The 12,436-nt window shown below is 46.5% G+C and overlaps 1 protein-coding gene and 1 non-coding gene across 2 annotated transcripts; both read right to left on the bottom strand.

Moving 5' to 3' along the window:
• Window positions 1-380: 380 nt before the first annotated feature.
• On the bottom strand, window positions 381-10,478 carry CLNS1A (chloride nucleotide-sensitive channel 1A). Its single transcript, XM_423253.8, has 7 exons — window positions 10,326-10,478; window positions 8,464-8,600; window positions 6,618-6,725; window positions 5,597-5,707; window positions 5,113-5,286; window positions 3,359-3,443; window positions 381-993 (listed from the first exon to the last, which is right to left on the bottom strand). The coding sequence occupies exons 1-6, from the start codon at window positions 10,442-10,444 to the stop codon at window positions 3,376-3,378; spliced, it is 717 nt and encodes a 238-aa protein (XP_423253.5). The 5' UTR covers window positions 10,445-10,478; the 3' UTR covers window positions 381-993; window positions 3,359-3,375.
• Window positions 10,414-10,478, bottom strand: MIR12215 (microRNA mir-12215). Its single transcript, NR_161966.2, has one exon. It is a non-coding gene; the product is annotated as a microRNA mir-12215 (primary transcript).
• Window positions 10,479-12,436: the final 1,958 nt, after the last annotated feature.

The following is a 12,436-nucleotide window of genomic DNA, read 5'->3' as shown; positions in this document are numbered from 1 at the left end:
GACAGGGAAGGAAAACTCTTCATATACCAACTTCATTATATTGAAAAAAACTTTTCAAGTCAGTCAGCTTCAAATCAAAGTGGACAACATTTAGTATCAAACTTCCATTTGATTATCAGGGAAAATATTAAATCTGTTGCCATTGCCCCAGCACAGAAACACCACCAAGCAGAGAGAAGTGAAACAGCAGAAGCAGAACGGAGCTCTCAGCACTGTACAGATGTTTGGCCCTTATATTTCTCACATGTGGGTAAATACTGGAAATGGCTTCACTGATTTTTTTAATTACTATTTTAGAGAGTGCTAACAAGTCAATGGATGCTGATGTCAGAGTTGCCAGAAGCTTGCTGAAGTAAAGGACTGAGAATGGCAACGCAGAGTTGACGTTGAGATACAAAAATCTGAAGTTTATTTAACAATGTTGTTAACGTTTAATACAAAGACGAAACATTTCTCATTTCAAGGACACGAGAGATTTCATTCCATCTCCGTTCTACTACCCAAACTTTGCTCTCAGAGAATTCGGAGGGACAGCAGTGAACCAATAAAACCAGTTACTTGAGGGGACTACCTTTAGCTTTGCTTTTCATTCACGGCTGACCTTGTTTCCTTCTGGTCTCACACACTAACATTGCCATTCTATTCCACTCTAATCAATGAAAAAAGGTACAAAAATATGGAAAATTCCAGGGCAAACTACAATTCTGTTCTACTTACACTCTTCTTTCTGAAGTCCCAGAATTCCTACAAAGCCTTCTTTGAAATGACCCCTGTTTAGCCCCATTCAAGTGTTAGATGGGAGAGAATTCATCCGTTTTCTTTTTATTTTTTAAATAACCCCATAGTGGTCACAAATGTCATATCCTTTTTAAACATATATAAAAGCATTTATAGACCTCGATGTCTGACCTTGAGTCATTAAAGATTAACTGCCAACAGTCACTGCAGTGCCTTCAGTTTTACAGCTTATTCTGGAAGTGCCACAAGAAGAATCTGAAAGATACAAGACACCAAAGTTTACGTAATTGGCATTACAATAAGAGATTAATAATCTTTACAGTAGAGCAAGGGCTATCCATTGGTCACAGCCACAGAGGACAGCACTTCACTTCAAATGCATTTTTGGATGGGTTGGGCATCATCTTCACCTTTGTCAGCAGATCTAAACTCAGGTCAGCTCAGGACAGCGAGCACTTGGGGTCAGCCGCTGTGTGCCTGTGCCTGGGAAGACCCCTCACAGCACACAGACTCCACTTGGCTCAGAACAACAGCGACAGCCTCGTGATGTGACAGACAAAATACCTTTTGTTACATGAACACTGCCTATGTCTCGCATCAGCAAGTCTTCCAGGAGCTTCTGCAGGCAACTGCCACATCTAATTTGGGTAACGAGCAGCAATGTGCACCAGGAGCACCCCAGAAGGACACTGCTCTAAAGGATCACCAGTGGGATGTTCTTGCCAATTGTTTCTGCAGTTCAGGAAGCTAAAAGGACTGAGCTGCTCCACAGATTACTGAGAGTAACAGCAGCCTCTTTGCCCATGTTTTCAGGACATAGAAGCGAGCAGCCTTCATGCTCAGGCTTGTTAGGATGATGAGCACAGGCCTAGAGCTGTTCCTACGTCACACCTTCTGTTAGTTCTTGCTGCAGTATAGCCTACAGTTTTGAGCTTCCTTAAATTACAACACAGTGAGAAGTGTGGTGGCTTTTTAAAAGGCTCATCAGCTCCTGAGCTGCTGCCTTGGTGTAACACCTGACACAACACATGCAGATCCCCTGATCCATCCTGTGGGGATCAGCTCCATCCTGAAGTCAGCAGCAGCTTAGCAGCAAGCCAAAGAACTCTCTACCCATCCACCTCTGGCAGCACTGATCTCCTGCAGCCAGCCACCACTCAGGGTCAGCAGCAGGGAGAATCCCACTGCCCACAACTACTTGTGACAGTGCATTGCGTGCTTTGCTAGGAGACCAGTCCAAACCACTTCTACCTGCATTGTCAGGCTCCTTAGAGATCTGCTCCCAGGCAGAATCCTGAATCTGCTTAACTTTAAACCAGCACAGCAAGCACTCAGATCTGAATTTAAAACAGATGGGTATTTCTATTTTTAGCTTGAAAAACCATGGGCAGAAATCATCTTGGAGACAACCATTGGAGCCAAGCTTTCCATTCAATATTTAAGAGTCACAACCACCACAGCTGAAGAGTTGCCTTAATTCCGTAACGCGTACTTTATCAAATAAGGTAACTGCTCAGAGGTAGGGCAACCAGAACCTAGACTTTATTTGGAAGAGCTCCTACACCAAAGAATAAATACTAAATGAGGACCAACAGCAGGGCCTGAGATAAGTGGGTACTCAGAGCCTCTCAGGACCTCAGGAATCCAGCAACAAATGAAAATAAGGAATGCAGGAGGGGAGCGGATGCACAGAGTCTTTCCACAAGAGCCTTTTCCAGAGCTGCAGCCCCTTCCTTAGTGCCACTATAATCTCCAACTACTTCCGATCCATTTTCACTGACTTTTTTCAGCTTTCTTCCTATTTGTGCCCTTTCCTCCTCTGCCCCTTTCCTCCTCCCCCCAGCTTCTTGCTCTCTGCCCCACAAGTTCTTTCTCTGGCATTTCAAGTGGGACACTTCAGAGGTGGGACAATGCAGCACTGCTGAAGCAGGGGAAGGATCCCAGACCCACTGGGCCTTGCAGCTCCCCAAGTAAGCTGCTTTTCCTCTCTTACCCAGCATTAGCCAGGAAGCAGACACACTTTGTAATGCCACAAGAGGAGTGAAGTGGTATAAGTGCTGGTACACAAGAGGGCACACCAACACAGCCACCTAAGTAGGGTGCTGAATCTTCATAGTGCACTTTTGACCACAGTCCCATCCAGGGTGCTGGGTAGCTTTATCAGGAACAGCTCCTGATCCACTTACAGTGAAAGAAGAGATGGCTGTGGAACATTCTGGCCCCTTGAAAGCTCTGGGAAATCTCATACGCTAAGGGTGAAATGATGGATACCGAGGACAGTAACTTCCCAGTACTGCCTCCGGAATTCATATATCAGCATCCAAAAGCATTCAAGATGAGACAAATCTTAACCTACTAAAGAGCTGACCCATCTTCCAGACACGCATTCCCACACAGGGTGATGGTTTATAAAGGTAGTTTTGGACACCTATGTGACAGATCACTGAGCATCTTCCCACACCTGCAACAACTACAGCGACCTTTTCCTTCTCTAAGTCACCATCCTTCTGATATCACAAGGCATTTCCTGCAGATCTGCAATCACTTGCATTACACAAATTAGAGATGGAATGCTCTGCAGGACTGAAAAGCTTTGCTGTCAGAAGACAGAAGAACTTACAGCAGCGTATGTCCTCCTCAGTGATCAACTTCTGCATCTTCAAACTGGCCTGCAACTGTTGGTGCAATGTCAACTTCCATCCCATCTGGAAAAACACAGAACAGCCAATGCTACACAAAGTGCAGACAGGACAGCGGGTGTTATCACACAGAAGAGAGTGAGCGCCCTCTGCTGACAAGAGATGATCAGAGCAGAAAACGCCTTGGTTGGACTTCAGAAAGTGGCCTAAGAGATGCTGATGTGCTCACAAGTCCATGGCTTTGCTTCAGGTGTATCAGTAGGTTCCTTAAAGATCTCACCACTTCCTACAGTGCCATTCTATCCTATTAAAGGACTTAAGCATCAGACTCTAAATACTTTTTAAATTAAACTCCCATGTTATGAATTTGATTTTAATAGCTTTAGTTAGGCTGAAGCAGAAAGAGGCCAGATTCCATTCTGAAACCGCCCTCAGCAACCAGCAAGTCAAAAAAAAGGAACTGCCCTATGTTACAGACAGCCCTGGGGATATTAAGAAGCACAGAAAACCAAGAAGCAGCACCACAACAAATAAGATCAGGTTGGCTAAACAAACTGATTCAGATGGCTCTGAGATAAATGACATAATTACCGACGTCCACTTCTTTTTTAATTTTCATGTGCCATTAACACTGTGTCAACTGAAAGCAGGGCACAGGGAGGGCAGTGCTGTGCAGTGCTGACTCAAGTGATGGCAAATAGCTGTATGCATTTCTATACGTTACCTCTGATCAGTGAGGAACGTGCACCAGCTTGTTTCATAAAGGAGTTTGAGAATAGGTTTTAAGATTGCCAAAAAATTCATCAGTTTATGTTTGCAACACCATTTTCAGTCAATACAAATACATTACCTGCTCATTTTCAAATGAAATGTATCGAGCTGCAATCAGATAATCAACTCATGCCTCTTTACCAGACTTTCCTAAGACTTCTCTTACCAGAGTACAATATCCTTTGCTTCAGACCACGCCACATTCATGCAATGGCTTTTTGGCAGTACACACACTTGTGAACAATTGCCATGCGTGAAGTACAGGAAGAGCAAAATTCCATCAAAAATCTCTGATGAACACCTTGAAAGCTCACTTAGAATTGCAACCACTGCCATTGAATAAGACTGATGCATTAGTTTCACATAAACAAGGTCAAATATGCCACCAATTTTACATTTTTGTTGCTTTTCTTAATGTTGAAAAATATTATCTAAGTAACAAAACACTTGAATTTTTATTAATGATATTGTATATTTTACAAGGGCTGCTCCGAAAAGAATGCCTCCTATTGTATTTTGTTGGCACACAGTGTCAGAGGTGGACGTTGGTGGTATGGTAAGGCAGTAGAGGTTGAACCTTCCCACCAACGTTCTATTACATTTTGCTGCATTGCAACAGACAGCAGCAGAGGGGCAGTGTGACAGAGTGGCACGTGACAAAGAAGTGCGTATGAAGCAGAGGTGACATTGCATTCCTCCATGCAGAAGAAATGGCACCCACTGACATTCTTTAACACAGCAACCCTTACTGCCCTCAACCCGTAACAGGCAATGTGCTGCATGTAGGACCACTGCCATGTTTATAACCCATGGTTGTGAGCAACAATAAAACCACTGCTGATATATCCAGTATGGTTTGCCATCACCTACAGCACAGTAATTGCTCAGTCCTGGTGTTTATGGACACCAGGGTGGAAAACCACTGCTCTCATGTATTCCTTAGGAAGAGAAAAGAGCATCTTACCTTCAAACTCCCTTATGGAGTCTTCTGTTCTTACCCCGGCCATGTTGTACTGACTGCTGACAGACTGGGCCAACATGCCCTCTAACCTCTCCAGAGTGGCCTGACCTTCTGCCGTTAGATGCGACAATCCTTCCTCATACGTGTAAAAGGTCGGGATGTCGCCTTGTTCCAGCTCTGCAGGACAAGGGTATATTTATCAGATCTACTCTGAGGAGTCTGGCTCAACAGGACAATGGACACTTGTGCTAGGATGTTCACTGCAAACAGCTTATGAGAATCAGAACATTTTCTGCTGAATTCCAGCAATAGGCCACAGCTTGATTAGAGATTTTCTGTGGATTTCCATGTCTTATACTGTGCCTGTTGCATAAGAAATGCCTAGGCAAGATGAGTTATACACAAGGAACAAAACATTCTCCTAACAGATACCACAGAAGTTGTACCAGGTACCCAAGGTATTTGCAAAGAAACAACTCTTACGAACCACGGGCCTCAACATCATACTCGTCGCCTTCGTAGTCATTGTCTGAATCCTCATCTTCTGGGTCTGGGTGCAGAGCTTGGCATTCACACATTGCTGAAAACATGGCTTCCACTGTATGAACAAAACAGAATCATCTCAGCAAGCAGCCCAAAAGAAAGACGCCAACAGTTACCTTCCAGTGCTTTTAGTTGGCTGCTGTGAAGCCCAAGTGTTCAGTAGGGCTGGTACCTCTCAGCTGGGGAGCAGGGAATCTGCAGCTCCACCCAGCAGCTGGCAGCACAGCTGGACTTCCAGGAACCACACCTGCAGAATCAGGCTCCCACCTCAGCTAGAAAGTGGCAACTTCAGCTAAGATGCTGTTAGAAACAGCTTCTTACACTGCATTTTAATAGTTGCTCTACTTGCATGGGTTGAAAAATCAGAAGCCTAATCTGGCATCTGGGCCTGGCACACTTCAAGGTTAGGAAGTCACAACAGCTGGTGACCAGACATGACATGACCAGATTCTGAAAACACAGGGATATTAGAGGGAACAGAATCAAAAACACATCAAGGCAGCCAGGAGTTGCAGAGATTTAGAGAAAAACTTTCTTTGCTCCTCCATTAATACCCCACAAGCAGCAGCAAGGAATTCTGGAATGAGTGATGAGAGACTATTCAACAGGATGGCCACTGAGCTCATACTCATCATCCAACAAGCCAGCAGCCAGGCCACAGAAAATCAGACTTTCTAGATCCAACCTGGTGTTTCATGCATGCTTTCATCACGTGGAATAACAAAGGTTCAACAGAGGCAACAGCAGCAACTCAGTCTGTGGTTGCCCACCTCAGGACTCCTTGCAGTATAGAATGCATCAGATTCCTAAAACTTGTATCCAACTGGAAGCTCCCCACAAGACGGGACACGATTGCTTTCCAGTGGTAGCATCTGGACATTAGCATGTTCCTAATGAAATGCTACGGAGACACTGAAGGACCGTGTCGTTCACATCAGGTACAACACACCTTCCCCTTCACTTACAGGCCGATTTGTCACTAGGTACGAATCTGAATTCCGCAATAGGTTCGACATCGTCATCGCTGTCTTCCTCTTCCCCTTCAGCCACGGGGGCCTCCTTCGTCTCCTCCTCTTCAGGAAATTCAAATTAAAGAGAAAAATGTTTATTTTGCCCCAAAAAAGACGGGTTTAGCCTTTAGAACCATAAGCAAATCAGAAACCTGGACACAGCCTGCAACGAACAAACCTGCTCCCATCCACGCTGCAGACACACAAGGTCCTCTCACAGCACCCTGGAAAGAACTCTACTTTCAATTTGAGAAGCCAAGTTTTCTACAGCGTTCATGTAATCCACAACCCTTATCACTTACCTGCAGTGTGGTTGAGATACACATACAATCATTAACTTCTTAAAAATCTTAGGTATGAGGGATCCCTAGTGCTGCTGCCGTGAGATCAGCCAGTTTCCAGTCTGGCCTCCCACACAGGGCTGACACTGACAGAAGGCCATACTCAATTTCTCATGTTCTTAGCAAATCAGCAAGGCACTGAAGCAGGAAGTCTCCTCACAGGCCAAGTCAGCTGTGGGTAAAACCTTGCTTCCTGACTTCTGTGCACCACATACTTGAATAATTGAGCAAGAACATGATGTTCTACTTCTGTAAAAACAAAATCCATGCAGAATACAGCTTACAGCTCATCCCTTTGTGGCTGGGGATGTTGAACTGACAGCTTCAGAACTGCATGGTTACCTTCTACAGAAAGAGACGACTACAGTAATGCTGTTCCACAAAGAGTGGCTTTTATTATATACAGAACTGGCAACAAGAAGAACGTGAAGAAGCCAAGAAGCTGCCAGCCTGCTACCCCAAACAATGAAATGTCCACGGAAGCCACCCAATGCCTTTGGAACTGACCTCCCCAGGCTCAGCTTGCTGCTGCTGCTACATCCAGATCTTTGTTTTCAACCAAGTTAACCCCTGCCTGCCTTCTTCTAAAGAAGGCTGAGGACGAGGCAAATATACACACAGAGCACTACAAAAACATCCGAGGAAGAACAAGATGTGCTGTGCCCAACTGAAAATCAAGACTCCTGCAGCCAATGAAGCAGTGACATTTCCATATAACGCTACTCAGCAGTTAAAAACCACAGGGCAGGGACAAACATGAGAGCTGAACACTCAGACTCACCCTAGCTGGACACCTACCGTGGCCAGAATTCTTTTCTGTCAGTCTATTGAGGTTTTATTGACTGGAGCTATCATAGGAAAGATATCATGTTTTCAAGTGCCACTGTAACAGTTAGAAGCTGGAAATAACATCTTTCTTCAGGCCTGCTCAAGACTTAGCATTCATTGCTCTTCAAACGGTACAGCAGAGTTAATGAGACTTAAAAACATTGAAGGGTCTGGCAGAACTGGGAATGCTATGAATATCTATTAAGCTCAATAACATGAATTACTGTCTTTCTTTTTTAATGAAAAAAAAAATAAAAGCAAGCTGTAGGAGAACGTAGAAGGAAAGCTTCCAGGCTAATGGGAAACTGCAGGAACTCAAGAAGCCTGGGCAGAGGGTAGAAACATTAGCATAAATTTAATGAAGCAAAAATGATACGTAAGCACAGGAACCACAGGGAGGCGGTAGCAGAACAGAATGGTTTGAAATGGCTTTAAGAAAGGAGAGAACTTGCTTCAGTGGCTCTGGCTGTACCCATTCACATGCTGGGATACCAGAGAATACACACTGACATAAACAAGGGTAAAACTTCAATTCTACAAGATGAAAAAGAAAAGATATTGCTTGAATTAAGCGTTTAAGTTTTAAAAACCAACATTTATTCCCTTACTGAGGAAGGGATTGTGGGGCTTACCTTCAAACCTGGCGTTCACCATGACATACAGGTGCTCCCAGGGGTATGCGTTCAGGTCCCTGGAGACAGCATGTAAGCTTATGGTGGGATAATCCAAGGAGAAGCCAACTCCTGAGTTTTCCAGCCATGACAGGCGGCTAAAAAGGGGTAAAAAAAAAAAAAAAAAAAGAGAGAGAGTAATTAGAAATTAGTAGAGGAATAAAAGCACCCGACTGACACCTGTAGAAAAGCAAATCACATCCAAAAGGTGAGCAATTCTGGGGAAGGCACTTCCCCCACTCAGCTAATCAGCAATCCTTGAACTGCCTTAGCATGACCGTGCTGCAGTGTATCTCAAAGCTGAAGGGAAAAGTCATCTTTTCATACAGAACATCAACCTGAGCACCTTATGCACATCTCAGCTTCACTCCATCTAGATGGAAGACTGAATTTCTCTCCCTACTTCTTCATTTCCTCCTCCCTGTAGATATCTATCATCCTGAAGATGACTACAGAGATCCCAGACCATCCTTTGCTTCTCTAATCATCAAACGTTCTCAAATCTCAGTCCTCAAATGGTCAGGAGTATTTTAACACCACTCTAAGACTCCAAGCAGTGCCCACTGCCCTGGGCAGCCTGTTCCATGCCCACCGCCCTCTGGGGCAGAACCTCTTCCTCACAGCCCCCTGACCCTCCCCAGATACAGCTTTGTGATTTCATTATTCACAGGTACCCCAAACTATCTGTGTTTGTCAGCAGCTCGAAAGATGCTGACCTTTGTGACATCTACTGAAATCAAGTCACAAGGAAACACAGCACCATAACCAGCAAGAGCAGACGCTGCTCAGACAGCAGCCATCCTATCTGCAACCAAGCAACTCAACAAAACGGTCACTGAAATTCCAGACAGGTTCCTCTCCAGCAGGGATAAAACAGCACCAACAACTTCCAGTGGCTTGGAAGTCCTCAAATGATATTAACCACTTCAGGAATGTCTCAATCTGAAAGCTACGTGACAACTCATTTCTCTGTGCATGTTTCAGACCATGATTTTGTTCGACAAGCACTTGCCTACTGCAGAAATATGTTCAATTTAGAGTACTTTTCAACGAGTAAGGAAAGCTATATTGCCTTAATGAACAAGCTGGCTTCCCAAACTTCTAAAGAATCATAGAATCATAGAATTGCTAAGGTTGGAGAAGACCCACAGCATCATCCAGTCCAACCATTCGCCCATCACCAAGTAATAAACAGAATCACAGAATGGCTTGGGCTGGAGGAGACCTTAAAGCCCACCCAGTTCCAAGCTCTGCCATGGGCTGGTTGTCCCCCACCAGCTCAGGCTGCCCAGGGCCTCATCCAGCCTGGCTGTGAGCACCTCCAGGGATGGGGCACCCACAGCTCCCTGGGCAGCAGTGCCAGGGCTTCACTGAGTAAAAAGTTTCTTCCTAACACCTGACCTAAATCTCCCCTCTTTTACTTGAAAACCGTTAACTGAAGAGCTCAAACAGTATCTCAGTTAACACCTTCTGGAACACATTAACCAATGCCTAGGAAGAACATACAATACCCACAGAATTAAGATAACGCAGGTAAGCGGCTGAGGGCCCTCGGTTTGTTCGGCCCTGAGCAGAGCGGGCTGAGCGAGGCGGCTGCAGCTCCTCACAGCGCGCGGAGGGGCAGCGCTGAGCTCCGCTCTCTACTGACAGCGATAGAGCCCGAGGGAACGGCTCGGAGTCCCGGCAGGGCAGGGGCGGGAGGTGCGAGGAAAAGGCTGTGCCCCACAGCGCTGCCCCACGCCTGCACCCCGTTCCCCTCAGCGCGCTCCCCGCGGCCTACTGCTGTCCCCACGGCCCTCACCCCCCCCAACGGTCCCGCGCACCTCTCGGCAATGTAGAGTGTGCCGGCGCCCAGGCTGCGGCCCGCCAGCACCGCTTCCGTGTCGGGCTGCCGGTGGCGGACACCATCACCCGGCGGCGGGAACCGCTTAAGAAAACTCATGGCGCAGCCACCGCCTCCTCCTCCCTCCGCCGCCGGAAGAATCGGCCGCCGGAAGCGGAAGTGCCGACGTTGAAGGGCCTCTCTGGATCCGACTCTATGCTGCGGGAGGACCGTGCATCAGCGCCGCCATCTTGTGGCCGCTCGCGCTCCGTCGTCGGATGAGGGTGGGGAGGTGGGGCCGTGGGGCTGCTGGGGTGACCCGGCCACGCGAGGTCGGAGGTTCACAAGGGGCGTTAGTTCTTCATCCAGGGATTTATCACACCCGAGGGGGAGAAAATGGCATTTCTCCATTTTCTTCCCACGGCGGCCACGTGAGGGCGGGCTGCAGCGCTTCTCCAGAGCGTTGCAGTTTGTGTTTGTAGAGCTGCTGTCTGTGGCGGTTCTGTGTCAAAATCCCGTTATCTAGAAAAGAGAAGCAGAAAAGCGCTGAGGCAATTCCCTTTCCCTTATCAGAGAACCCCCTGAGGACCTTTCGGCAGGGGATCTGCGGGCGGAGCTGCGCTGCGCTCCGCAGCTGAGGAGAAGGGCGCGGTACCGGAGCGGCCCGAGGGGTCCGACGGGCGGCCCTCAGCGGGCGGTGTCGGGTTGGGGTTGCTTCGGGTGCAGCGGGGCGACGTGCCCGTGAGGAATCCCTGCTGCTCTTGGATTGCTGTCGTGGTTCTTAACCTTCCCTTTCATCCGTTTAAATGGAAGGAGGTGTTCTGTGTGCAGACCCGGCGTCTCACAAAGATATTATTGACAGAAAGTCAGAGAAGAGAAGAGAAGAGAAGAGAAGAGAAGAGAAGAGAAGAGAAGAGAAGAGAAGAGAAGAGAAGAGAAGAGAAGAGAAGAGAAGAGAAGAGAAGTTAATTTGGAAGAGACCTTCAAAGATCATCTAGTCCAATGGCCTGACCACTTCAGGGCTGACCGAAAGTTGAAGAAGCATCTTAGTGTGGGCTTTATCCACAGACCTCCTGAATGCTGACAGGGTTTTCCATCAAAATACTGAACGCTTTTCCTTCTCTGGATTTTAGTAGTCATAATTCCAGATAGCAAAATGCTTCAGCAGCATAATCTGGGAGAAGAAAATGTATGAAGAAGCCAGGGGCAATGAGAACATAGGTGGTTCTTTCTGAGCTCTCTACTACTCCTACCCATTTAGTATTCTAATTAAGCAGATAATTACTCTTCATACAAATAATGACCTTGACAGAAATCAAAGTGACTTCCATAATGAAGTGATATTTAAACACTGTGGGAATTGAGATGGTAAGAGATGAGGAAGCTGAAGCTTCTCAACCACCTTCACGTGTGTCATGCCAAGACAATGTAGAAGTGCTCACCCAGAAACAAAATGGTACAATTTGTCCCTGAGTACAGACCAGACAGCAGCAGCAGCTGGTGGGGTGAGGTGAGGTGTATGAAACACCCATTCACCACACTTGGTGGTTAGAAATCAGCATTTCTGCTCACGCATCCCTTGACAGTCCACGTCTGCCATGGAGATCTGTAGCTCTTCTACAGCCAGCTGGAAATCGTCACAGCTTCTTCTAATGGTTTTACATTCATCTTTCTGAATTGCTGAAGTTGAATTAAGCCACTGTGGTGGAGTGATACAGAGTTCATTTCTCCTCCTGCACACAGGTGTGTTTTTCGTGTGTCACGGACCACCCTTCCAGAAGAGGACAGGTAAAAGCATGGCTTAAGCCCAGGTTGGCAGGTTGCTTTTGAGGCTAGGAGGAGAAAGCCACGTTCTCCTGGTTTACAAGATCCATCTACTTCATGCCGCAGTACCAAGTCTTGAATCTTTGGGGAGTTTAGCACAGTAGCGTTGGGGAGTAGCACAGAGTAGGCAGACATTCCTCTAAGTTCACAAACAAAACAGAATGGCACCATTTGAAAACATTTTTTCTCAGCTGTAAGAGCATACAAAAGCAACTTACGATTCACCCCCACGCTGATGTGTGAACACTGGATGCCCAGAAACAGATTTAGACATGTTTAGAGCCAGGA

The sequence above is a fragment of the Gallus gallus genome, chromosome 1 (assembly GCF_016699485.2).
Source record: "Gallus gallus isolate bGalGal1 chromosome 1, bGalGal1.mat.broiler.GRCg7b, whole genome shotgun sequence".
NCBI lineage: Eukaryota > Metazoa > Chordata > Aves > Galliformes > Phasianidae > Gallus > Gallus gallus.
The sequence above is the reverse complement of the archived record's forward strand: the minus strand, read 5'-3'. Positions and strand labels throughout refer to the sequence as shown.